Source organism: Protopterus annectens, chromosome 13.part0, assembly GCF_019279795.1.
Source record: "Protopterus annectens isolate FY-2018-M chromosome 13.part0, PAN1.0, whole genome shotgun sequence".
Classification (NCBI taxonomy): Eukaryota; Metazoa; Chordata; order Ceratodontiformes; family Protopteridae; genus Protopterus; species Protopterus annectens.
Window position 1 is genome coordinate 533,620,660 of NC_056747.1, and position 27,700 is coordinate 533,648,359.

The window sequence follows — 27,700 nt, forward strand, 5'->3', positions numbered from 1 at the left end:
AGTTTTCCAGCCCAATCTCTTTATTCCTGTGCAGTCGCCAAGGCCTGGTACTCTCTACCCCATGACATTAGATGTCTAAATAGTAAACATACTTTCAAATCTCTACTAAAATGTCTCCTACTCAAAACTTGGATATGTCCTTGTACAGAACCAGACTAATTTCACATGTTCCTGACTTTCAACATCCCTAGATCACAGGTGTACCGTGTAGTTTCACTTAATGCATAGTACTGTGAACCAGCTGCTTAGGCCACCTTTATAGTTGTGATTTCTAGTTTATGACCCTGTTTGTCTATGGAAACTTATTTTTGAATTTATGTTCAAGCAATTGAATATTTGTTGTATAATATCTTGTTTAATTTGTTTCTCAATATTCTAACTACTGTGTGCGTCATCATTTGTAAAACTCTGATTTTACTTCTTTTATATGTTCTATGCTCTTTGCACAAAATAGCTATATATATAATTTTTTATTATTTTTATTATAATTTTGTTTACTATGCATCTGGAGCTTTTCTTCCCGGGGCACGGAGGAAAACAGTCACCTGGTCTCCAGTCGGACTAACCCGGTACATAAATGGAAAATAAATAAATAAATTAACCTAAGAAATAATCACTTCAAAATACTTAGGTATTTGGAATCTACACCACCCAAGGTTTTAACATCGTATCTTTACCATTAAATCAAAGTCAACTTAATTTTTGGTCTAAAATTTTCCTCACCTCCTCTCCACTGCTATCACTGCAGCAATAAGCAGAGAGATTCTGACAGCACAACCAGAGCATAGCCTCCCTATCATAGCCAATGCTTCCAAGAAAAATCTAATCTTCCTCCAAACCACAGCTAACTCTACAGATTCATTTCTCCCTCCTTAAAAAAAAAAAAGAGCGTGTCACTATAGTGTCCTTCAAAAAAGAAAACTGCTTCCAATTGAATGTGTACCATCATAGCTTTCAACCAACCAGGGACAAATCTCAACAGAATCAGAGACAAATCCAGAAATAATCAGTGACGCTTTTAAAATATTAGCAGTATTAACATGAGGCATTGACAGAAAAGGAGAATATAAATGAATATACATTTCTATACTAAAAGAAGTCTATAACTGTAATTACTATTTTTATTTATTAAGTGCAGTTCATCACCTTTTCTCCAACAGTCACCACTTTTAAGAGGGATTAAGGAGGATAGAAATTGAGTCAAAATCAGGGACGGTTGAGAGGTATGTGCACCACACACAGCCTTTCACCCATAAACTATTAAACCTACAGTCCCTTCTCATGTTTTGCCAGCTTATGAACTAAAAGATATACCATCTATAACCTAAGATCACAGTCCCACAATCCTATTTCTTACCCCATAGGAATAGACTTCACACTGCTAACTACAGTTTTGCAGCACCTGACCACCCCCCCCACAGGGGAATCCCTCCCAGTAATTATTTGACCATAAAGCCTCCTTTAAGTGGTACATAACATGTAGTATCATTTAAATCCATTCGCTTCCATTCTCTCTAGGTTTTAATTTTTTTCATACTATACTCATTATTCTACTCATGAAATTTCCACTATCCACTCCTTTCATATTTTCCCACCTTACTTTTACTCAGACTTAACATTAACACCCCCTTTATCTTCCCTTTCCCCTGTACACATATACTGTATATATATACATGTGTATATATGGGTTCACTACCCAATACCAAAATTCCATAATCCGAGACTCTGAATACCGATGACCGAAATCTCGAAAATAGTGAATAGAGATTGCCGTACAGTGCATAACAGGAACTTTACCATCCACTCCCCTGTAGTGCGATCTTGGAGTTGGTATATTTAAGTTGCAGGGGGGCTTGACCCCCTGCATAAATGTTAAACTAGTTGGTTTTGTGTTTTACTTTTTTTTTTTTTTTTTTTAGTTCGAGATTCCACAATCTGAAGATTCTGGTCCCCTGTTTTCAGAGTCGCTGGATTGTGGAATTTTGATATTTAGTTGTGTATATATATGAATGATATTTACTGTGGATACTGCATTTCAAACCAGTTACACAACTTATCTTACAGTTTAAATACTGCTAGTGTTGCTAGTTACAGCATTGATAGCTTACTTCTAAAACATTCTTTGCTAATCATCAGTATGCATGCATCCATTCGAAAATGTCAACTTTGTTTTCTTTGGCCTATTGCATTCCAAGGCATTCTACATGAAGATGAAATGGTTAAACTAAAAATGACGGATTCAAGTCAGTGTCCTACTCTGGCTAACACATGGAAATAAAATAAAGTATCAAAATAAAAACATATTTATGATTTTCTGAGTTATGTACCCCCACAAGGGAAAGCAAAAATATGTTTGTTTTGAAATTAATTTTAAGATAATAGTCATTAAAAATAGTCTAAAATTATCAAAAAGTAACCCAAAACATGGGTTACATTTTTAATGTTTCTACAAGGCAGCAAACACTTAACAGCTACTTTCCTAAATATACTGTCACAGCAGGATATATACTTTTGTTAACATACACACACACCTCACCTGACTGCAAACAAGTCACATAAAACAGATCCCTCAGAGTGCGTGCGCACACACAGCCACTGACAAGCCAGATCAATAATAGTGTAAGTATGATCAAGTGACTGCAATGGGCAGTTACTATCACAGTTTATTTTTCGTCATATTCCAAGAGACGGACACTTTCTAATGTTTGATTATGATGAAAGCAAAAGAAATAAACACAGAAATATATTTTAGGTTTTATCAAAATGCCATATCAATGATCCTTTATTCATGATCATGAAATTTCCCATTTCTTTCACAAACAGCCTACTTTCTCCTGAAAGGCAGCCACTTTGTGTATACTTCTGATGACTGATTGTGATGAAAGTGAAATAAATAGCCACTGCCACAATGCAAGATGTATTTTGACTTGTTCTTATTTGCATTCCTCTCAAACACTAATGACTTGCTGCTGTGAATATACATACATTCTGATCCTCTGAAAAGCCATTTCAATGATTTAAGTAACCTTGTAACTGCACTTTACTTTCCCACATATTATATCCACCAAAAAGACACCCACTTTTTATGTGCAGCTCTGATTATAATGAAAGAAATAATAGTCACGGTAATGCATTTCAACTCGTTTCATTAAGACACACACAATGATACTCAATAAAACAGATCAGTGATTATTTAACAGTGGTCATGAAATTGCCCCTTTAAGTTGCAACACAGCCTGCTTCCCTCCCATCCTCTGCAAACATCTGACAGCTTCTGTGTATAACTGTGATATTTAACAATGAAAGTGAAAGATGTACATGATGGTCAGAGTAATGTATTTCAACTTGTTGCTTTTCAAATACACATGCTGTTCCCTTCTCCCAGGTGTGCCACAACAATGATCATTTAACAAGCATCATGCAATGCCATCTGATGTCGGTCTATAAAGAAAGGAAAATAAATATAGGCGACAATGTATTTCTGCTTGCAGTTCTCATTTAACAACCCCCCCACCTTGAGCACCACAACAAATTAACAAAAAGAATAAATTAATCACTGCTGAGGGAAATGTGCAGTGCTAAACATTGCCCAGTTATTTGCCACTTTGTATCTGAAACATACCTGCAACCATGTATACTGGAGCATCTGCTCCTAGTGACCTCTTTAATTAAGAGACAAAAGACAGCACTATACGAAGCACTGACAATTACTCACAGAAGCTGATCTTAAGTGCTTACATTACACAGTACTAGGATAAGGAATGGCTAGCCTGGTCATGTTACTATGGAGTGAGGAAACCATAGTAAACTGCATGATGGTTCACTGGTCATGTTACTATGGCGTGAGGAAACCATAGTAAACTGCATGATGGTTCACTTCCAAAACTTCCAAGTTCTAGTTCCCACTCCTTATAATGGAAAGATGTAGGACAGTTATTTTATTAGTATAATGAATGTTCAAATGAAGCATGCAAACACAGGGTCCTGATGAAGGGATTTTTTTTATTTTAAAATTAGATTTATACCAATTTAAAATGAAAAAAACATGCAAAAATGAATACATTTGTCACATGTATTTCTAGCCAGTTCCCAAAACTGCAAAATCTTAATGCAGAGGGAGATGTATAATATACTGATGTTCAGTGCATACTGCTATTAATGTCAGTAATGCACAAAGGGATGAAGACATTGCTCACTGCTCAGGCAAAGTGGGGTTCAGTTGCAGAGGTGGCTTATGATACTGGTTGCTGTGCTACGGCCCCTCCAAATGGGAAAATGGTGGTATTTTATTTAAAGTCAGAAACTCAGCTGTTATTTTTAGATTAAAAATAGTTGAGATTTTTTTTTTTTTTTTTTTGGTGCTTCTGGAGCTCAGAAACTTTTGCATGCACAATTGCATATTTGAAGACTTCTGAGGTTCCTATAGATAAAAACAATCAGCATACTCCACTTGCCGGGTAGTTTGAAAACATCTTGGCGATATGTTTGCTCCAAATTCAGAGTAAGGTGACTATGCCTTAATACAAGCCTTCATGCTGATGTTAGAATTGTTTTTTAATGAAAGAATCTTGAGACAATATGCTCCAGTTGTAGCAGTCTATAGATAGTGATTTTAATTTTGAATATGAGAGTTGTAAGAGAAACAATTTAGAAGATTTTGTTGTGGATTGGCAATGGGCTCTGTTCTGTTGTACCCCCAGATCTGTAAATGCTTGCCATTGTACACTAACACTGATTCACCATGTGCGGTATATTTTTTCTCCATAGGTGTTTGACCATCGAGTTAGTATAGGATTGGGGACAAATCCCCTCTGGGGGGTCTGCAAGGGGGCTTGGCAACTTCACAAAGCTTTTTATGGTTCATATGTTTTCCAAGAAATTACTTTTCAGTGCAACGTACATTACCATACAGATTATATATATATATATATATATATATATATATATATATATATATATATATACACACACACACACACACACGTGTATGTGTGTTGCATGTGTGGGCGGGTGCATAGAAGCTCTCATGTCCCTGATTTTGCCTCACTGTTTGGTATGTTTTTTGTAATATTTGTGGTTTTCTCACAAATTAGTTTGGACTGCACTTGCTAAATAGTTTCAATCTTACAGCACTTCAGTAGAAACATGCCAATGCAGAATCTGTAATTCTAACAACTTTATTAGTATACAAGATCAAAATCTATCACATTAGTTCTTGAGCTAAGAGGTTGAGAAGTATGTGGGGCAAGTTAAATTAGGTTGCAAACTGTATTCTGACAGCAGTGAGCTGAGAAGCTATCATCCAGTGTGACAATGTATGTATTTATTCGTTTTTGTCTGTTCTCAAACATCTGAGATGTACAGTTTGTCATACAAGTGGCCATAATTGATGAGTATATTTGTGTGCCTATCAGTGCAAAGGGGGAGAGGGTTTGCAGTAAGTTGCACTGTATGACTCAGACAGCAGCAAGTTGATATACATTTGACCCTTATTTATCCATTCTTTTGATCCGTCAGACATCTGATGCATATGTGTGAGATATATACACACATGAGACGTTAAAAATAATTTTATTACAATTTGACATCTGAAGAGTATACAGTCAGCAAATGTGGCTTTATCACTATGGATGAAAGTAACTGACATTTCTGTCATTTACTCAGGTTAGTTATTATTCTGGCTTTGCAGAACTGGTATGCATGTCTGTGAACCCAGTTAGAGTACTTTCCTGTGGTTATATTTTTAACACAATTTCATGTGCAATCACTAAAGTGGCTGTAAATGATGGACAAGGGTACTGTCTGTAGATCAAAATGAGTGCTTATGTGGGGAGGGATTGCAGTTTATCTAAAAGTAGCAGATTGGTTATAATTTCTTTCACATTTCATCATATACATCAGCACTGGACACAAGAAGTGGCTGCCTGTGGCAGTCTGGGCTGGATGTATGTAACAGCAGTTGAGCACTGGCACAGTGCTATAGAACATGGCACTCACATTTCATAGTACTTCGTTCTCAGTCTTTTTTCTTTTTTTGAAGGAGATTATTTCTGTGTGGTGTCTACATGTAGTCTCTCTCTCGTTCTCTCTGTGGTTGTTTTATGTAGGTGCTATGGTTTCCTCCCTCTGACCATTAGCTGTATAATGTATGCCTGTGGCCATCTGTTCATTTACTTTCATCCCTGACTAATAGTGAAGAAGCACACAGAAGGTAAAATTCTGTTTTTCTGAAAGGCAAGTATGCAAGCAATATTCCCAGATAGAATTTGTATATCCTTGCAAGCATTTATCTTCTCTGTTTATTGGGAACTATTATTTTTGTCAGGGTTGAACGTTAAGCTTTGGACACGTTACATTTTCCTTGAAGGAAAAAAAGGAGACCAAATTGCAGTCTTTACTCATAGGTTTTGTTTAGGCTATCATCAAATAAAAAGGATAGGAAAAATCTCCAAGATAAACATGGCTGCCCCTTTATGACATCTTCTGTATGCTGAAATTGACCTACGTTATTCTCTATCTACCAAGCACAGATATACTCACCAATTTACTGTTCATGCCTCAGGAGCAGATTATTACAGTAGATAAAGTAGTGATGAGAAGCAGTAAAAAGGCATATCCCTGCTCTGTCTACTGTGATCTCTCACTTCTTTGACACTATGGGATGGCTGTCACTATATACAATGCACAACTTCCTTGCAAACAGGCAGAGAAGCAATGCCTAATGTCACATAATTGCAAACAATGCAGGCTGTTCACAAACAGGTGTTCTGTAATGGACTAAGTATGTCCTGAAATCCATGTGTTTAGAATGTTATAGACCACAGTACAAGATTATTATCTACAGTCCTCTTGGTGGGGCCCTTTGTTTAGATCAACCCTCACTACAGCAATGCCTGTCTATGAATCACTGTTCAATCCATTTATAAGGAACACTGTGCAGCTCCCATTTAAGGGACTACACACTATGTTTATGAATGTAAAGGACCATTACATGCTATCCTACATGGGAAAAGTGATGCTCACAATTACCAGATGAGCTTCACACCTCCTAAGTCTCCAGTAAGTGTTGACCCAAACTATAAAATGACCTGTGACTTTCTCAGATGGTTGGCACTGTGGAGAGTTATGTCTGAAGTACAGTGAGCTTCCTGCCTTCCAAATATGTGACTTGAGGTGGGTGCTGTCACAGGCTACAACACTGGTCATGCCTATCATTGTACTACACAATGATGCTTTCTAGAGTGCAGACTGAGCTCTCTTCTGTGCTACCGTATTCAAAGTACAAAGGGTATAAACTACAAAATCAACAATTTAGTCTGTTCAGCATCTCCGTGTCCAGTCTGTGTCCAGTAATGGTAAAAACATATTTAGAAAATTTCACCTTTTCTTGTTCCCTATCACTCTGTTCTATTATAAATTAATTAAAAAAGATGAAAGAATCAGACTGGCTTCTGATAAGACCAATCAGTTATAAGATTCCTGTTTTCGGCTGTAATGAGCCCTTTCTATATTCTTTTTCCTTCTCCACCTATTTTACAATGCTTTTTTTATTTTTTTTTTTGCTTATCAAAAGTGTACCTCACTATGTCTTTACCTTTGGTGTTTTGTAGGAAAACTGCAATAGAAGCAGAGCTGATGAAGTGCAAAGGTGAAGTTCAGTTTCTGACCCATCAATTACTGGAAGCTATCCAGCAAAAAGTGGAACTTTCTCAAGAGTTGGAAGCATGGCAGGTAAGAAACTATACCAAATCCTAACTACTACCTGAGGAATGAATCAAAGCTGTAATCAGTTTTTACTGAACACAACCTAGATGCACTATTTTTGAACAGAAAGAGGAGACGGGGTGTGGGAATAAAGTCACTGTGCAAATGAGCAATAAGTGAACTTTGATCAATTATTATTATCTTAATGGATATTATGATTGCAGTACTATCCTTCTGTCTATGTTGCTTTTGTTACACTGAACCAGTCAGTGACTAGCTTATACAGTTTTGATGGAACTACAGTAGCCTTTACAGTGTACCACGATTGATAAAGTCTTTGAAGAGCATTGCATTTAAAGTCAGAACCATTTCCCATTTAATGGGTAACCTACTTCTTTAATGAACTACCCGAATAACTGATACACAAAGTAAGTTTAACATGTAAATTAATGACCTTAGGCACGATTTGAAAAGACTTGATCTAAGTGACTTACTATGGTGCAAGTCTGCCCTGATTCTTGGTTTGAGTGTAAATAGGCTTGCACTGGGTACCAAATTCCAGAAGACTTGGTCACAGAATAATTCACTAATTGAAAACATAAGGCTTAAGTGAAGTCTGGTATCCCACTTGTGAACCAGTCCATCTACCTACTTAACTGAATAAACTACTGGAAACTTCAAAAAGGAGTCTTTATTCCTCCCACAGGGAGAGTACTAGAAAGAGTCTCCTAGATGTACTAGCTAAAGTGTTTTCATCTGGACTAATCCTTTATATAAAAATTCACTAACTTTGAGAGCAATTCTCTGAGTAAGTGACTTACTCAGAGCAAGTCTTTTAGAATCTGGCCCCTTAAGTTGGATTGCTTACATTCCAATTTTTTTTCTTCTGCTGTAACTCTTCCTATGTGTTTTATCAAACAATAATACTTCTTATCCATTATAAAATAATATGACTGCCTTCATTTACTACATATGACTTTTGATTTAATTTATGTATGAGTTTGCTGCATCATGAAAGTTATCTTATAAATGCAGAAAAAAATTCAAATTAAACAAAGGTTTTGATTTGTGATAGTTGAATCACGGCATAACTTCAGACATGCAGAAAGCAACTACAGTTCCTACGAGTAGAAATGAGACATCAAGGCACATTGTCAAATATACTTTTGACTATAGATGTATATATAGGAAAGTCAAGAGGTAAAGGGGGCAAAAGAGAGTGAGATCTTGAAGATTCAGATTTAGGAATTTACCCTTTGTTGAAGAGTGTTTTGGAGGTGAAGAGTGTGTCTGATAGAGTAATGTTTATGAAGCTTGAAATTGATGGTGTAATGATGAATGTTGTTAGTGCATATGCTCCACAAATTGGGTGTGCGATGGATGAGAAAGAAAAATTTTGGAGTGAGTTGGATGAAGTGGTAGTGAGTGTACCCAAGGGTGAGAGACTAGTGATTGGAGCAGACTTCAATGGGCATGTTGGTGAAGTGAACAGAAGGGATGAGGAAGTGATGGGTAGGTATGGTGTTAAGGAGAGGAATGCAGAAGGTCAGATGATTGTGGATTTTGCGAAAAGGATGGACATGGCTGTGGTGAATATGTATTTTAAGAAGAGGGAGGAGCATAGGGTGATGCACAAGAGTGGAGGAAGATGCACACAGGTGGATTATATCCTATGTAGGAGGGCCAGTCTGAAGGAGATTGGAGACTGTAAAGTGGTGACTGGGGAAAGTGTAGTTAAGCAGCATAGAATGGTGGTCTGCAGGATGATGTTGGTGATCAAGAAGCAGAGGAGGAGTGTGAAAGCAGTGCCAAGGATTAAATGGTGGAAGTTAAAAAAGGGTGATTGTGAGGTGGAGTTCAGGGAAGAGTTAAGACAGGCACTGGGAGGCAATGAAGAGTTACGAAATAGCTGGGTAACTACAGCAGAGCTAGTAAGGGAGACTGCTAGGAAGGTGCTTGGTGTGACATCTGGACAGAGGAAGGAGACATGGTGGTGGAATGAGGAAGTACAGGAGAGCATACAGAGGAAGAGGCTGGTGAAGAAGAAGTGGGATTGTCAAAGAGATGAAGAAGGTAGACATGAGTATAAGGAGATGAGGCGCATGGCAAAGAGAGAGGTGGCGAAAGCTAAGGATAAGGTGTATGGAGAGTTGTATGAGAGACTGGACACTAAAGAGGGAGAAAAGGACCTGTACCGATTGGCTAGACAGAGGGACAGAGCTGGGAAAGATGTGCAGCAGGTAAGGGTGATAAAGGACAGTGAGGGAAATGTACTCGCAAGTGAGGAGAGAGTATTGAGTAGATGGAAAAAGTACTTTGAAGGGCTGATGAATGAAGAGAATGAGAGAGAGAGAAGGTTGGATGATGTGGGGATAGTGAATCAGGAAGTGAAGCAGATTAACAAGGAGGAAGTAAGGACAGCTATGAAGAGGATGAAGAATGGAAAGGCTGTTGGCCTAGATGACATACCAGTGGAAGCATGGAGGTGCTTAGGAGAAATGGCAGTGGAATTTTTAACCAGATTGTTTAATGAAATTTTGGAAAGTCAGAGGATGCCTGAGGAGTGGAGAAAAAGTGTTTTGGTACCTATCTTTAAGAATAACGGTGATGTGCAGAGGTGCAGTAACTACAGAGGGATAAAACTGATCAGTCTCAGCTTGAAGTTATGGGAGAGAGTAGTGGAAGCTAGGTTAAGAAGGGAGGTTATGATTAGTGATCAGCAGTATGGTTTCATGCCAGGAAAGAGCACTACAGATGCAATATTTGCTCTGAGAGTGTTGTTGGAGAAATACAGAGAAGGTCAGAAGGAGTTGCATTGTGTCTTTGTGGACTTAGAGAAAGCATATGACAGGGTGCCTAGAGAGGAGTTGTGGTATTGTATGAGGAAGTCGGGAGTGGCAGAGAAGTATGTAAGAGTGGTACAGGATATGTACAAGGGTAGTGTGACATTGGTGAGGACTGCGGTGAGATACGTTTAAGGTGGAGGTGGGATTACATCAAGGATCAGCTCTGAGTGCTTTCTTATTTGCAGTGGTGATGGACAGGTTGACAGATGAGATTAGACAGGAGGCCCCGTGGACTATGATGTTTGCAGATGACATTGTGATATGTAGTGAGAGTAGGGACCAGGTTGAAGAGGCCCTGGAGAGGGGGAGAAATGCTTTAGAGAGGAGAGGAATGAAGGTCAGCAGGGCTAAAACAGAATATATGTGTGTAAATGAGAGGGAGGGTAGAGGAAAGGTGAGGATGCAGGGAGTAGAGTTGGTAAAGGGGGATAAGTTTAAGTACTTGGGATCAACAGTTCAGAGTAATGGTGAGTGTGGAAGAGAGGTGAAGAAGAGAGTACAGGCAGGGTGGAGAAGAGTGTCAGGAGTGATTTGTGACAAACGGGTACCAATAAGAGTGAAAGGGAAGGTCTACAAAAGGGTAGTGAGACCAGCTATGTTATATGGGTTGGAGACAGTAGCATTGACGAAAAGGCTGGATGTGGCAGAGTTAATGATGTTAAGATTTCCACTAGGTGCGACTAGGATGGACAGGATTAGGAATCAGTATATTAGAGGGTCAGCTCAGGTTAGACAATTTGGAGACAAAGCAAGAGAGGCGAGATTGCATTGGTTTGGACATGTGCTGAGGAGGGACGCTGGGTATATTGGGAAAAGGATGATAAGGATGGAGCTGCCAGGTAAGAGGAAAAGAGGAAGGCCTAAGATAAGGTTTGTGGATGTGGTGAGAGAGGACATACAGGCGGTTGGTGTGAAAGAGCATGATACAGAGGACAGGAAGAAATGGAAACAGATGATCCGCTGTGGCGACCCCTAACGGGAACAGCCGAAAGAAGATGATGATTGGGTTAATTCAACTAGTCCAGCAGCGTCCTTTCAAGGGTAACTGGAGGTTATAGTTATACTGACTAGAAGAAAAATGGCCAGGGCACATGGGAACTTCACCAATTATTTTAGATAAGTATCTTTGACATCTACTTAAGTTACCACCAACTGTGTCAGAAGGGACCTTAGTTAATGTCTCACCTGGGGAATGGCACACTCATGAGTGCAGCACTCATTAATCCATTCAACTGGTGCAGGAATAGATCCTACAGCCTTCTGATCTTTCTTCACCAAAGTTAAGGATGCTACCTCTTGATACTTTCTCTACTCATTTAATTTGGAAAACACAAACTCCCTGTAATTGCATGGACTCCTGGAGCTTGGATGAATTAATATTTCCAACTCAGGAATCAGTATTTACTTTTTGCCTCTTTTGTCTACAGTATCTGAAAGATACATTTTTCAGTATGTGCCTTGAATTCTTTTAACTTGTAATTCTGAATGACTGAGATTTGTGGCTAACAATAACAATTCTGCTCTACCTGCCACTCACAGCAAAGCTGTAATGTGGTTTTGGTCACATGCCAGTTTCTTGCTCCATACAAAACTAAGTCATAATATGACACCCCACCTCCAATCCGTCAAGACCAAGTAGAAACCAAAGTCATAATTCTCCTACAATGGCCCATTATAAAGACACTGCTAATATATGCGACTCATTACCAATGAGACCACACACTAAGATTCCTGACAACCAGGATCATGAAAGTAATAGGCTGCTATTCATTGTAAGACACTGACCATGCAATTTATTCTGCAAATATTTTACATTACTTAGAAGGATAATACATCAAATAAAGCAGTAATCACAAAATTAAGAAGGATGTTAACAGTATGCAGTGACTGAACACAAAAGGAGGAAAAAGGAAAGTATTCATGGAAGCATGGGAAGTCCATAAGGAAACCTGAACTGCAGCACTAAAAAAAGATGAGACTGATTAGGCATGCTTAATCGCAAGTTTATAAGATGACAGGAACATATTTTTATACTTCTACTAGACCTCTTTAAAAGACAAGGCTGATAGCAAACAGTCATATCAAATACAAATGTAGTCTACATGGCTCTAATATGAGCATATCAAGGATGACAAAGCCAACTTTGTAACAAGCAAAATCTGTTATTGCTGCTTGTGATGATCCTCTGCATTGCAAAAAAAAAAAAAAAACAAAAAAGATGCATTTTGTTACAAAATGGAATAAAACATCTCATGCTTTTATTGCCTCAGGGCTGGATTCCATGACAGTTTATGCTTGAGGCTAGATGTTTCCCCAAAGCTATAAATCAGCTCCATAAAAGGACAATTTTAGAAAAAGGTGCGCACATTTTACATGCAGATGAAGTAGTGTGCAAATAGAGTACCGCCAAATACCATTCTTTTCATTCAAAATGAAACTCTGCAAGACACCAATACACGGAGTGCCATGTACTGCCAAGAGCCAATATGTTATGACAACAGAAAGTATTCCATAGTCTGTACACTGACATGGTTACTCCTTAACTAAACAAGGATACAGTGTCCAAACACAGCAGAATATCAAATACATAGTCCCCCTGCACCACCATAAACATGTGCTCTATCACTGCCTCTGCCCTTCACCTCAAACCTGCATCTTACCTTGTAAGAAAAGGAAAAAAAAAAATTTCATAACAGGATAACAGGGCCATTACACAAGACACTTGGGCACACTTACCACACACAAGCACAACATTAAAACTTTCCCCTTAGCTAGTGCATACTCTAACCTGCAAACACGCACACAAACTCCCACTCCTAACAGACAAACTCAACTCCTCTGGCAAAAGATTACGAAGTGTAATCCTGCTTTCCCAACTGGTCCATCATCCTAGATTTTCTATTAGAATGAATCAGTGCAGGCCTTTTCTGATGGCTCTTTTTTTGGTTTCTGCTGCAACCACAATGGAATCAGAGGTCCCTTACTCTAACAGGCATGGTCCTTGGGAGGACTTAGTATCTTGTCTGGCTTCCCATGTATTGGTTTCACCGCACAGGGTTGTAGCAATGCCCTCACCTCCACAGTGTCAATAAGATGGTTGGTGGGAGGGACCACCCAGGAAGTACAGGAGACAGTTCTAAAGGCCTCAAGAAACACTTCCTCATCTAGGGAAGGAATGTCTGTGGGCCAATTCCCCCTCTGCCTCATCATTTCCATAACCTATCTGAATCTGAAAGGTTCAGTGGAACTATGGGGTGAACCATCCCCTTCACCAAGGTCTGTGTCTTGTGTGAGAAATGCTACTGGGGGACCTATGTGATTCCTTGTAGACTTCTTATGCTCCTCAGTAGGGGTCTCCTGAGGAGACAGAACTGTCCTTATGTCCGGGTTGAAGGGAAGGTTTATGGCACTTGGAGCTGGAATGTTCATGGGAATGAAGAGGAGTGCTGAAAGTCTCAGATATACTAGGATGGGATGATGTAATTGAAACATTAGAGAGACATCCCATTCCTGCATAGGATGGTGAGTGAGAATTTTCTCAAATGGCTTAAACACTAAAGCTGACAGTGACAGCACTGAAGAGAGCATCCAAGCCATCCCCAAGTCTAAAGAAGGTGAGGAGGACAGAAAAAACAAACAGTTATGTTACTTATCACAACATTCCATCTGTGTTGTCCATTTTCATTCTTCCTCTACTGTTGGGTTTGGATCTGATCCTCAGATCTGACTCAGCCATTACTAAAGCTTGTGGCCACCAAAAAGCTCTACAGCTTGTCCCTTACCCATAATGCACCAACCCCTAACACAACTCAGATTTTGTTTGATGTTTTACATAAAGTAAAAAGAACTGTAACTTTCCTTAACAAAAGACCATATTTGGAGCTCAAAAGTAAGGACATTGGTGTCTTATAGTCTCCCATTCTTCTAGAAGGTCATAATGAAAAAGGGTTGGGGGTTGGTGGATAGGAAAGGTGAGGAAGAATGAAAATGGACAACTTAAGGTAAGTTACATAACTTTATCTGATGATGTCAATTTTCGTTCTATCCTCACTGTTGGGGCAAAGTCCAGAGCTACCTAAAATCTTAGGTGCACTCTAAGGAAAGATATTCCTGAGCACAGTTTAGCCAAAGGCTGCTCTTCCCTTGAGACCAGATCTAGTCTGTAATGAGTAATAAAGGTATGAGGGCTTGCCCAAGTTGCACCCGCACATATATCACCCATAGAAACTCTAGATAGAAACACTGAGAAAGTTGCCATGGACCTAGTTGAGTGGGCTTTAGAGGTTTTGTTAAGGTTAGACCCAACTTGTTATAGATGGCTGATGGATTGCGCATCAGTCATCTGGCTAAAAAGTTACCTTTGCAACTGGTTTGCCCAATTTAAAATCTGCAAAGAACACAAATAATTATTCTGTCTTCCTAATTTCTTTTGTCCTATGTAAGCAAAAATGTAATTGTTTGTGAACATCCAATAAATTCAACATATATTCACATTTGTTTGCAAATTTAGGAAAGAAGACTGGCAAATTAATGGATTGATTGATATTGTATTTTGACACCACCTTAGGAAGGAAAGATGCATATCCTTATGAAAAATCAATTATGGAGGTTAAGATGACAATGCTTGAAGTTCTGAAATTCTTCTAGCAGAGGTAATTGCCACTAGAAAGATAGTTTTCTGGGTCAGGAACTTGAGTTCACATTTAGCTGCTGGTGCTGGCTCAAAGGGAGAATGAATTAAGGCCTGCAGTACCAAGTCCCATGCTGGAGTAGGATCTACATCTGGGGTTCTTGGCAGGAGTGTGCCTCTCAAAAATGCTTTACAAAGTTTAGAGGCAGCCACAGAAGAATTCTCAAATATGAAAGTTAGATTGCTGCTAACTGAACTTTAATCATCGAGGAGCTAGCTCCCTCATTAAAATTTTTGCCAAAATGTATACTATGTACAGGAGGTGAGATGTCGTCAATGTGATTTTGTTGTGCCCAGCAAATTAACTTTTTTCCATTTACTTGTGTAAAGCTTTCTTGTAGAAGGCTTACAGGAAGATAAAAGAATGATAGATGGGGGAAGACAGCATCAGTTGTCTGGCTATTAATGGAACTGAAGAAACCACACTGTCAGCTTGAGGTTTGAGATATCCAGATGAATCATATCTGTTGGGTGAGACAGGAGGTCTGGAATCTGATCCAGAATCAATGGTTAGGAAAGTAGATGAGACCATAGGATGGGGAACCAAATCTGTCAAGGCCAGTAAGGTGCAATGAGGATGACTTTGCTATTCAACCTGTGAATTGGTGGGTAAGCATAAAGCAAGCCTAGGGGGGCAATCATAAAGTAGAGCATCCCTCGGTGATTCCCTCAGAGGGGGGATTAGAACAAAGTAGCTGCTGCATTTGTTGTATAGGGGAGAAGAAAAATATCTCAGCAAGGCTGGCTCATTAACAGAAAATCATTTCTGTCACATTTATGTTGAGACCACTCATGAGGTAGAAGCATGGACCTGCTCAATTTATCTGCTATCACATTGGACTTCCCTGGAATGTGCATTGCTATGAGAAAGCAGTTGGATGAGATTGCTCATTACCACACTCTGAGTGCTTCTCGACACAAGGGGTAAAGATCTGGTTCCTCCCTGTTTGCTGATGTACCAAACGACTTGATATATGGTCTGTCTGAATCATAATAGTCTCTCAAGGCAGAGCATCCTGGAAGGCCTGCAACACTAAGCACTGCTCTCACCTTTAGAACACTGATATGCAAATTGGCCTCTTTGTGGGATCAAGTGCCTTGGACTGTTTTCCCTAGGAAGTGCCCCTGTACCCAATCTAGGAAGCATCCATGGCCACTATAGCCTTGGGTTGAGGCAGAATTAAATGCCAGCCTTGTAAAACCGGATTTGATTGAATCCACCACCAAAGGCATCTTTTGCCCGCCTTAGTGATTCTTATTTGTGCAGACATGCACTGCTAAAGAATTGACCACTGTGTTGCTAGCATCCACTGAAGAATTCTCAAATTAAATCTTTCTAGAGGAACTAAGATTATTGCAGCTGACATTGATTCCAAGGCTTGAAGAATTAACTGGGCTGAAATTTTGGTATTGCAAATTATTTTCCTGATCTGGAATCTTATAGTCTGCACTCTTGAGAGAAGAACAGAAGCTGTCACTGATATTGTGTTGAAGACTACTCTATGAATTCAACGGTCTGAGTTGGTTGTAACCAATACTTTTTGTAGTTTATGGTTATGCTCAGATGAGAACAAATTTGAAGTACCTGATCTCTTGCCCTTTTGTTAGTAGATGCCTGATTGTGGCGGTAATGAGCCAGTCATCTAGATATGAAAACATCCGGAGGTCCTGCAGTTTCAAGTGAGCTGATACCACAGACATGCATTTGGTGAACACCCTGGGGGCTGTGGTGAGGCCAAAGGGCAGTGCTCTGAACAGACAATGACTGGCTCCCTGCTGGAAGCGTAGTGTTCATTTTTATTTGATAGAACTATCTTGAAGGTCTGTTGAGCACATCCAGTCATCCTTGCCCAGAAAGGGTTGAATGAACTGAACCCTTACCATCTGAAACTTTGTACATCAAACTGACTTGTTCAAGTCATTGAGATCCAAAATTGGTCACCAGTCCCATTTTCTTTGGCACTAAAAAGGAGCTTGAGTAAGTTCCAGATTCCATCTGGTCTGGTGGAACCCTCCTGGACAACTCTTTTTCTAGCAGCCTTTGCATTTCTAATGCTGTTGCTTTCATCTGACTGGGTCAAACATCAGGAATTTTGCATACAATTGGAGGTGGAAGGGAAAATGAAATTGTAAAATGTCTGGAAATAATCTTCTGCACCCAAGTATCTCTTGTTAAAACTAGCCAGGTTCTCAAGTGCAGGAATAGTCGGACCCCTGATTGCCTCCAGAGGAGAACAATCAGGTCTCCTTTCAGTAGTGCTGATAGGGTCAGTCAGAAAAAGAATCTCTGGACCCTTGGTTTTGCGGGCCCCCCCTGCCACATGGATGTCTTCATCCATTTAAGTCTGCTCCTCAGCCCCTGGGGGAGCTATCTCCACATGTATCCTGGAAAGGACCCTGGGGCTTCCTGAACCACATTTTGTCCACCCAGTTGATTCCTAGAAAAGGATCTTTGAGGGGTCGAAAAAACATACACCCACTGAAGATGGGGTGTTTCCATCTTTTTTACATCTGGAGAGTATCTCCTTCACTTTTGGGCCAAACGATGAACTTCCATCAAAGGAGGCAATGATGGAGGACTTGAAAAGCACCACAAAATCACACAAGTGCATTCAGACACACCTCCTGATGGAAATGTCTGAACCCGCCACCCTTAAGGCACCCTTGACTGCATATGGGATATGCCTCAGAGGAATTTGAAATAGATTGAAGGGTAGCCAACTGAGAGGCTATAGAAGACTGAGCCTCAGTAGTAGTGGTCCCCAAAAGGGATTTTGAAAGCTACTTGATCAAATCCATTTGTAGTCTCAAAATGTGCCAAATAATTCAGCAACCTGTGGGCAAAGGTTGCTGACGCATAAACACACTTCCCAAACCTGTCCATCACCCTAGACTCCCTGTTAGGGGGTTGGGCAGAGTAACTTTGCTCAGCAAGTTCCTTCTTGGTGGCTGCCACCATGAGCATAGCATCCATGGGCACCCCGTTCCTCCAAAATTCCTTGACTGGTGAAGTTAGAATCTGAGCTGGCCTCATAGGGATTGGCTCAATTGATTCAGGTTCCTTCCACTCCTGCCTAGAGACAGACTCATTGAGCTCAGACGGGTGCAGTAATCCAGGAGGTAGATAACCCATCTCCAAAAGCATCCTGGAATACTGATTCCTCTGAAGGGGCGCTGGAGGACCAACCACTTCTATGCTTAAGGATCTTGAGAATGTCTCCAAATGAGACATCTTCCAGAGGTGATGATAGGGACCCTTCTCCTTCAATGAAATTAATATCTTCAGTGAGTGACTCCTGTGGAGAGTTCAAGTGCCTCCTTTTGCACTTTCTCTTCCGAGACACTTCCTTGGTGGGATGTTTCGGCGAAGTGTCGGAAGAGATTGTAAGACCTTGTTTGGTGGTCTGGAGGCCTTAAGCTGGCTGTCCCTGTGGCATAGAATGATGTGGCTCTAAGCGCAGACACATCTGAAAACTAGATTGGAGATCCAAAGTGGCTGGATCTGTCCATCCTATTGGAACAGAAAACAACTTCTCTACCTCGAAGGCAGATAGCGCCAGAGAGAAGGAAGACAGTGGCTCCAAGAAGGCAGGCTTCTGGACCACTGCCCCTCTCTGCCCCCCAGAAAGGAGAGGGAACCATAGAAGGTACTGGATCCAAAGTTGGAAAATATCTTGTTCTCAGTAGAGCTTGGATCCAAAGATTTTTTTCATCAGATCCGAAGAAGAGTAGATCTGAGCAGATTTCAGATCTGGTCTTGGTTTTTTCTTCGGTGGCTCTGATGGAGTCAAAGAAGTAGACAGTCTTGGAGGCTTAGTCAAGGTCTCCTTGATTAGTCTTGGAGGACTGAACCCCAGAAATAGCCTCTCCAAATGAAGACAGAAAAAAATAAGCTAATATTAAAAGGATTGCTTCCATCAGCTATGACCCTAGGATTGAAATTTTTGCAGATAGAACAATCTTCTTTAAGATGTTGTGGGCCTAAACAAAAACACCACAAAGCATGGGAATCTGAACGTGATAATTTATGCCCACACTTTTGACATTTCTTGAAGCCAGCAGGCCCTTTGTCAGACATGATGACTTGCAAGAGAAAATAGAAAAAGATTTTTTTTTTGTTTTTAATTAACATAAGGAATAGAAAGGGGATGGGAAATACCAGCAATGGTATGAAGAACTACACCAGTGTGTACAATAAAAAAGTTATATTGTAAGAAAATGTCAACGATGGTAAAAGAAAATTAGAGAGAGAATAAAGGGTAAGAGAAAATATATTTATATATATCAAAGGTGAAACTATAAGGGAAAAAAAGTGTATTCATATATCTGTTAGGACAACTTTCTCACAGCTTTGCCGATGTGCATGTTTCACAACTGGCTATACAGACACTTGAACAGTGTACCAGTAAAATATCTCAAAATAAATTCACCAGAGCTTTTCCTGTCCCTATTTCCATGGATTTAGCAGCCATCAGAGAAAATATTCAAAATAATTGGAAGATCTTTTAGGGAAACTAGGAAGTGCACTGTCTTTTACTTATAAAAAAAATCAATAAATGTTAAAAACATGGTTGAGAGAGCCAAGCAATGTGATGTAGCACTTCCACATTTGATACTTTTAAACGTGGAAGATGCAGATACTGTATTTTTACATGGAGTGAATAAAACCATCACAGCAAGAGACAGATGTGATTGTAACTCTTCAGGCATTGTCTGTATAGCCAGTTGTGAAACATGTATATGATTTTACATTGGGAAAACTGTGAGAAAGCTCTCCAAATGGATATATGAACACACATTGGCTATTAGAAAGAGAGACAACAGTAATGCCCAAGCCAGACACTCACGGTTATGTACTGGTTTTAGGAAGTTCAATTTCGTTGTTTTGGACAAAGTAGAAACTGAAGGCTTTACTGGAAATTATAACATCCTGCTTGATTGCCATGAAGCAGAATAGCTGATCAGACGTGCAGCTGACAAGAAACCAGGACTCAATGAACATATACACCTTAAGTGTTTTATTTTAGCACAAAAGTTATGAATTGGAGTGGTTCACAGAGTTATTTTATTTCCAGTGGACCTTAACTTTAAATGAATATATACATTGTTTTGAAGTTTTTAATAGTTTTGATTATGCAATTTTAAAAGTGCAAATGTGTGGATTTATAGCTTTAAATATAAGCCTGAACTTGACACTTTATTATGATTCACTGAACAAACCACATGATGTTTGGTGGATTTTTTAAAAAAACCTTTATAGTGTATCTCACTTCATTTTCTGATTAAGTTCTACTAAACAAATGAATGAAAGTGCTAAAACATTGTATTTTTATCCTTCCTTTGGTAGCCATTCTAAGTTTTTGGAGTTTTAAAGTTTTTTTCTTTCAAGCTGTTTTGGATTTTATAAAGAAAAAACACATTTCAATTGAAGCTCGAGAGCTCAGGCTGACCACGTCTTTTCGCAAAAAGCAGCAAATGAGATTGGAGTATATTAGGAGTTGGTGCATTATAGGTGAGGGAGGAGATAGAGAGCCTTTTGGTGGCCATGAGCTTTAGTAACAGCACAGTCAGATCTGAGGATTAGCTTAGTGTCCAACAGTTGAGGATTGAATGTAAATTGACATCAGAACTGATGGCTGCATCCTGTGAACTCAAAAGTCATTTTGGTCCGAAACTGAGATTAGAGTCAATGTATCAAATACTGAAGAGCCCAAAGCTATGAAAGGAGCCAAGAAACTTGGTGCTGAAGGAGGCTTCTGGACATCAGTGTCCAGTGGAGTTGAGTGCATGGTCAGTGTCAATGCATGTAGTGCTATTGGCACTGACAGAGGAATGACCAGTGGTGGCTTCAGCTCAGAAGCCACTGGCGCCGAGGTTGGTGTTGGGGAAAGATCAAAAATAAGGGGAGTGGGTGGGTCTGCCTCATTTACCCAGGGTGTGGAGGGGGACTGTATTGCTCCCATGTCTATGTCAGTTTCACAAACACCATCTTTATTTGGTTCCAGTGAAAAGCAACTGTGGTCCTGGTAGACCTAAATGAGGACACAGAATGAAGCCAGAAGCCTGTAAACCTCAAGAGCTCCCACTCAGAGTTCTGCTATTCACTGAAGTTAGTTTTCTCAAGGACCTATCAGGAATTATGATAGTGTCTGTAGAGACAGCTGTTGATACCAAGGATCAAGAAATTGTCGGTTCCAAAATGTCAAGATACAGAAACTTGCTTCGATTGTCTAGACATCTTCACTGCTGGGGAAAGACGACGGAGGACTATCAGAATGCCTTTTTTTCTTCTCTATATCTTTCATTTTTCCCCCTTCTTTCTCCTTATTCTCTTTATGCAATTTTTTACAGGCATTTTCTCAGTACTTTTAGATAACTGAGGGGGTATTCACCAGATGGTTCTCCTGTGATGGCAGGGAGAAGGCCTTTTAGTTTTAATTTGCTCCTGCTGCCTATCAATGATCTGGGTCCAAAGGACTATCAAATATCACATTAGGCATTTAAATGTCCCATCCCAAATCATACAATGCATTAATGAAGATTCTTAGCAGAATTTTGTGAGCCAAATTTGGTCAATTTCTTAAATCATGAAGCTTTTTACATATTGATTGTTAAAGCTTGCCAATAAAAGTTAGGGACAAAAATAAAAATATATAGGACACTGGGAGAAAAAAAAAATAGATAGGACAGAGAAGAAAGTTTTTTTTTTAAGAAATGGGTAGGCTTGGTTTATCCTCTGCAAGTAACTATGTAATTCTATAAATATAAAAAGTAAAATGGGCTCTAAAGGAATGGAACAAATAAAGTCTAGGTAATCAAATGTTAAATGAGCAGGATGGTGTTAGATGAAAAGGAGTGGAAAAAACTAAACAAAAACAAAACTGTGTGTGTCTCTAATTTAAACAAATCATAGGAAGTTACTAGGCTATTGGCCGTTATAAGCCTAGGCAAGAGTTTAGCCCATGTTTAGACAAGTCAGCACCCAAAGCCCCTGTCCATCAGGGACACAGGTGGAATCCCAGGGGTGTATTTTCAGTTTCCCATCCAGTTATCCAGGTTGTGCTTGAGAAGGGATAATGAGGTACTCTGCTTGACATGGACAGGGAGTCTATTTCAGAGATGGGGAGTCTCTGGGAAACAAATCTGTCCCGCCAACAAATCCTATTGATGTAACAGACCAGGTTGAGGTCACGAGTGTGGGTTATTCGAGTGGAGCTTGACTTGCAGATATGCAGCAGTTCTATAAAGGCAGGGTCTGAGATTGCTTTGTATGCCAGACAGAGGTCACCTCTGAGGAGTCTGCATGAGGTATATTCAAAGATGAGAGTATTCAACTTCCTAAGAGGTAGGCGCAGTAAGGAAATGAGAATTATACGCAAGTCAAAGAAAAAAATCACTTATTTTTCATTCTTTTTTGTGAAAGCTGGTGGACTGTATCTGATGCTAAGAGCGGCAAATGAGATTTGAGAAACAAGTGGGACCATAGTGCATTATGGGAGATGGGGGAACTCAAGCAATGGAGAAACTTCTAAGTGAAATGTTTGCTGGCTTGGATCCACCATGAAGACAGATAAACCAACTACTGAGACAAATACAAGGGACAATACAGGAGCAACCCTGAAGTTATTCATATTGCAGTTTGCTAAATACATACACTCACGAGTTGAACTTTTCCTAAAAAAGGCACTGTGAGGAAACATAAGTTCTAGCCAGCATGCAAAAGTAATGCAAAAAGCTTTGCAGGCAATCCCATACAAAGTAATAAGGTTTTCTGACTATGTGATCCTAGGCAGATGTACTCTGGATCTCATCAAATGACACCAGCTAACAAGCCAATTGTAGTCAGTTATGTTTTCTTTGAACTCGGACATTATTCTGAGAGACAGAGAAAACTACTGCTCAACACTAGTGGTTTACATTCTCCGAAAAGACTTGTAGGAAACTCAGATATGTTTCACTGCATCTTCCCTAGGGTAGAACACAAGGTAATCCACACCCATTATATCAAATGGATGACAACAAGATCATACTTCTAAAGACCTTGCAAATGCCCTGATCCTACCACCAGAGAGAGAATTTACTGTAACATTCTCTTTATCAAGCCTGGCGAGTGTGATGTCAGTGTATTTGACTCTGATCAGCTATAACTAGGACTTTACAAACTGAGACATGTATATACAGTCTTAGGTACTCAGGCTTACAGTCTTGGTAATTCCATGTGGAGGTATGTGAAGGTACAAGTATGAGTATAGACAGCAGTGTTTACCTAGATAGCCACGGTTCTCTAGGTGGGTACTTAAGAGCTTACGGAAGGATTTATTTTTTGTTTGCCCAAGGATAGGTGCAGTGGTATGCTGCTGTGGAATAAGGCACTGCCAGCAAATAGTAGGCAGTTCTTTCACTGCCTCAATATGCCTAGTGCTAATAGATTGGTCAGGTAAGAAGAGCAGCCTGCGACTTCATGATGATAGGCTTTATGTTGCTTGTGCTATATTAGGGTACTGACAAGGATTAAAAACACAGCGAGTATGAGCATCCTTTTGAGTTGTCTGCAAACTCATGCAGGTTTACTACTTTCTTTGGAATAAGAGAATCAAAATGTTTAAAAATAGCACATGTAAACATCACTACAAAGTGAGCATCTGCAATCCATTACTATAGATAAATTATAAAGTATTTCATTCAATTATAGACTGAAATACTGACAAATACCAATAGTGATCTTTTCACAAAAGGAAACGCATCAAAGTGACTAATAGGTTTCACACTGGAGAAAATTTGTGATTGCACGAGTTACTGAAATCTGACATGGACAGCTAAGGCTAACAAAACAGCAGGTTCTCAGCAGCTGCAGTCATTTATACTATGGCTGTCAGACACAGGAAAACTGCAGAACAAATGCTTTAAATCACTTAGCTAGGTGGCATGTGCAAAGTAATAAATACTGCAATCTATTTTGGTGAAAACTGATGCCATTGAGATGTATTTCAGAGATATAGATAGCACTGTCTGACATCATAAAGTTCTGCAACAGCTTAACTGCATAATTTTTATCTTGGAACTGCAGCTTACCCATATAGTCAGTACAATGGCTTGCAATTACTTGTCCAGAAGTTGTACTTTTTACTTGTTTAATGGTGCCACCTTTCATTGCCTGTCTCCCCCCTTTTCTTGATTATCACAACTTGTATGGATATTTTTAATGCTATTTTAGTAGTGTTCATTAAACTTGCTGGAACTCCTCCTTCAAAAGCAGGATACGCAGTATTTGTTTTCTTGTTTGTGTTACCTTTTTCACCTGGTTCTATCATGTAGCGGGTAGTAAGGGAGACAGTGATTTACATTTTGCTTTTGAAGTTTAACAACAAAAATATAAAGTGATACACATAGTGAGCAATTTCCTTCATGGAATACTGCAGGGTGGCATTAAGCCACTGCCATTGCTTTATACAAAAGAGGACCAGAAGATAGCCATAATCACCCTTCTAAGGAAAGTAGCTTGCTAAATACCAGAATGGGTGCCCAACAAGTAATGCTGTGTGGCTCAACAGCAAGAACTCTCCTGGATAACTGTATTGATTCACCTCTAAAAACCAACCCTGTACTACAGGAAACCACTGGTAAAATAACCAAACTGTCGTAAGTGAAACAGTCCAGTTTAAACTACATGTGCACCTAATGGAAGATATGGGAAGGGATGGAGATTCTGGGGAGAATCTAATGATTTACTTGATAATGTCTATGAAGGCTGCTTGAATATCGTATTCATAGACGTAGAATGACTTGTCAAATACACTTGCCTGAGTGCACTTTTTAGAGAAGAAACAGATGAAAAGTACATTTAGACAAGTATAAGGAGGAGTGGTTTCATGGTGGCAACGTCTCCATACTTCATTTTGAAGCAGCTGTCCCACCTTCGCCCCTATAACGAATATAACCAACTATGAAGGTAATGCATCTTGAAGGATGGTTAAGTAGAAACTCCCCCTCACAGTGACCAACTACAGCATTCTTGTTTTCCAGGAAAAGTGCTAAAATCCACAATTCAGCAACGTTTTGTTGGCTTAATCACCTGCAAAAATTATTCAGATGTAATTAGGGCTAGCACCATATAGCCTACAATATTACATACAGGTTGAAGGTGGTTTCCTACTACTAGGTTTTAGCTTTCACTACCTTCTTTTATGGGGTATAGTGTTTTAAGTAAGGCATTCAGTTCTACATGCATATTTGCATTCAGGTTGGAAAGAGGGGAGGCAGATTCCATGGCACTGCAGATTTACAAAAAAATTACTTTAAAATACAGGTAACGATTAAGCATGAATAACAGTTCAACAAAGGTACCCGATCAGAAGCTGCTGAAAACAAGATATGCAAAGGCCAGTAAGAGGTATGTTTTATAAACTAAAACTGTGGAGCAAACTGCCATCAAAAATCATGGGCAAGTAAATAAAAAGCCACACTTACACAACACTAAGGATGTGGTCATTATTACAGCCAGAGTAAAATCTTAACAGCTTTTCTAGTTACTGGTGATATTTGCAGTAAGGCAATCATGCTTTGTAATAGAAGAGATCTAAAGGTAGAAGTGTGAACATGGCTAAACTGATGTGCCCGTGTCCTTTCCTTTTTAAGAAACTTGCATGATGTTATATGGCTGTTTTGCTAGTCAATCAGTTATCATCCTACTTTTCAACTTGTTTGTCTCTGTTAACAGGAGGACATGCAATTGGTCATCAACCAACAACTGAAAGCCCAGCAGCAGGATGAGAAGAAACGTGCTGCTTCTCACACCAAAGAAAAGCGTGAAGCTACAAAACTATGGAACCCTTTTCAACGAAGCAACAATAGTGGGTTAACTGAAAAAAGTGGTTTCTTCTCCATCTTCAACAGATGAGTGCACTTGTATTGGTGGGATAGGTGAGGTGAAAAATACACTGCGTAGTCTGTTTCTGAACATGGCAGAAAGCAAGCAATTTCTTTGGATTTTATTTTCAAGGCCAGTTTTACAGCAGGAAGTGGATTCTTTAGACATTCTGGAGGTATCTGCCATCTGTATCCTTTTCAGGTCGTATTTCAGCATATAACTTTCTACGCTCAGAGCTGCCAGTGTAAACAGTCATTATATGCCTACATAAATGAAAGATCATCATACATTCATGTGCCATCTCATCTATCCTGAAGGCAACATAAAATAAGCCACTTGTTCAAGGTGGTGTGGCTACTATTTAGAAACATTAAAAGCTGCCTCTGAACCTGCACTTGAAGACAGTATATCAGTATACAAAGCACTTACTTGAAAATCAGCAAAGCAAATGCATAGGTTTTCATGTACGATGTGCCAAGCTGAACTGGCACTGATTTTTGAAGTATACATATCCTGAGTTGTTAGAAACATTAACTATTCCAGGATTATTTATAACATGAGCTAAAAAATAAGCTGTTTGCATAGAGCAAAGAACAAAATATGTTTATTTTGTACAGCAACTTTGTGCCATACCATGTAATATTTTTAATTTATTGTCAATGATGTTGTGATGTGTATATGTATTCCACAGAATCTTTAATATGGTACATGTGTTCATTTTCTCCCATAACTCTTACCTTTGCTATGTGGTAATTACTTAGTACAGCTGTGATCCTCCAAGGCAGATGGTTCACATACACAATGTACAATGCATGCCCACAGAAGTGTCACTGTAAGCATCCTTGGTATCAGTCACTCAAGTTTCTCAGCCAAAGGACAAAAAGCAGTACAGAAAACTGCTTTGCTATGACTGAAGCATTACAAAATGGTTGAACTATACTCTACTGCTGTCACTAGCTTCAACATAGGACAGCAACTGACAAATTATTTTTCTTACTAGCAGTACAGGTGTTGCTTTCTGCAGAATAGTGTCTTCTCACACACACATCAAAACAGATTACCTTATTCTATCCAACTTTAGTTAGAAGCCCACGGCTAATGTAATAGTCTAGGGAAAAGCCCACTCAGTCATTCATTTTCCAATACTCGCAAAGCTAAAGCTTATTCCAGCACTCAGTGGGTGTTAAGACAGAGACCTACTCTCGGACTGGGTGCTGGTTCACTGCGGGTCATGTAAATACACACACATTAAGCAAACCTACAGACACACACATTAAACAAACCTACAGACAGTTTTTGCAGGATTTCCATTTCAACTAGGAAACCAGACTACTTGGCAAAACCCCATGTGGATACAGGAAAGATATGAAGACACAGAAGGCTTGCTCACCAAGAACCACTCTAGAGAACTAAGTCTTTGAATTCCTTGAAAATCCCAGTATTCCTTCTATACTAATTCTTCAATCTTCACAAATGTTTGACTTGTCTGTGTGGCACCAAATAGCAGCATAACCGAACAGTATCCCATGTGGTGTGATAATGCATTTCTTGACCGATATGAAGACACAGAAGGCTTGCTAACCAAGAACCAGT

At 39.5% G+C, this 27,700-nt stretch overlaps 1 protein-coding gene across 1 annotated transcript; it reads left to right on the forward strand.

The window, feature by feature from the left end:
• The first annotated feature begins 7,584 nt into the window (after positions 1-7,584).
• On the forward strand, positions 7,585-27,698 carry LOC122787934 (BICD family-like cargo adapter 2). The gene is made up of 2 exons (XM_044054860.1): positions 7,585-7,731; positions 25,958-27,698. The coding sequence occupies exons 1-2, from the start codon at positions 7,585-7,587 to the stop codon at positions 26,135-26,137; spliced, it is 327 nt and encodes a 108-aa protein (XP_043910795.1). The 3' UTR covers positions 26,138-27,698.
• Positions 27,699-27,700: the final 2 nt, after the last annotated feature.

Coding starts and splice junctions, on each gene's coding strand:
- LOC122787934 (XM_044054860.1), top strand. CDS start 7,585: ATGTCTTTACCTTTGGTGTTTTGTAGGAAAACTGCAATAGAAGCAGAG. Junction 7,732..25,957: donor AAGAGTTGGAAGCATGGCAG/GTAAGAAACTAT, acceptor CTCTGTTAACAG/GAGGACATGCAATTGGTCAT.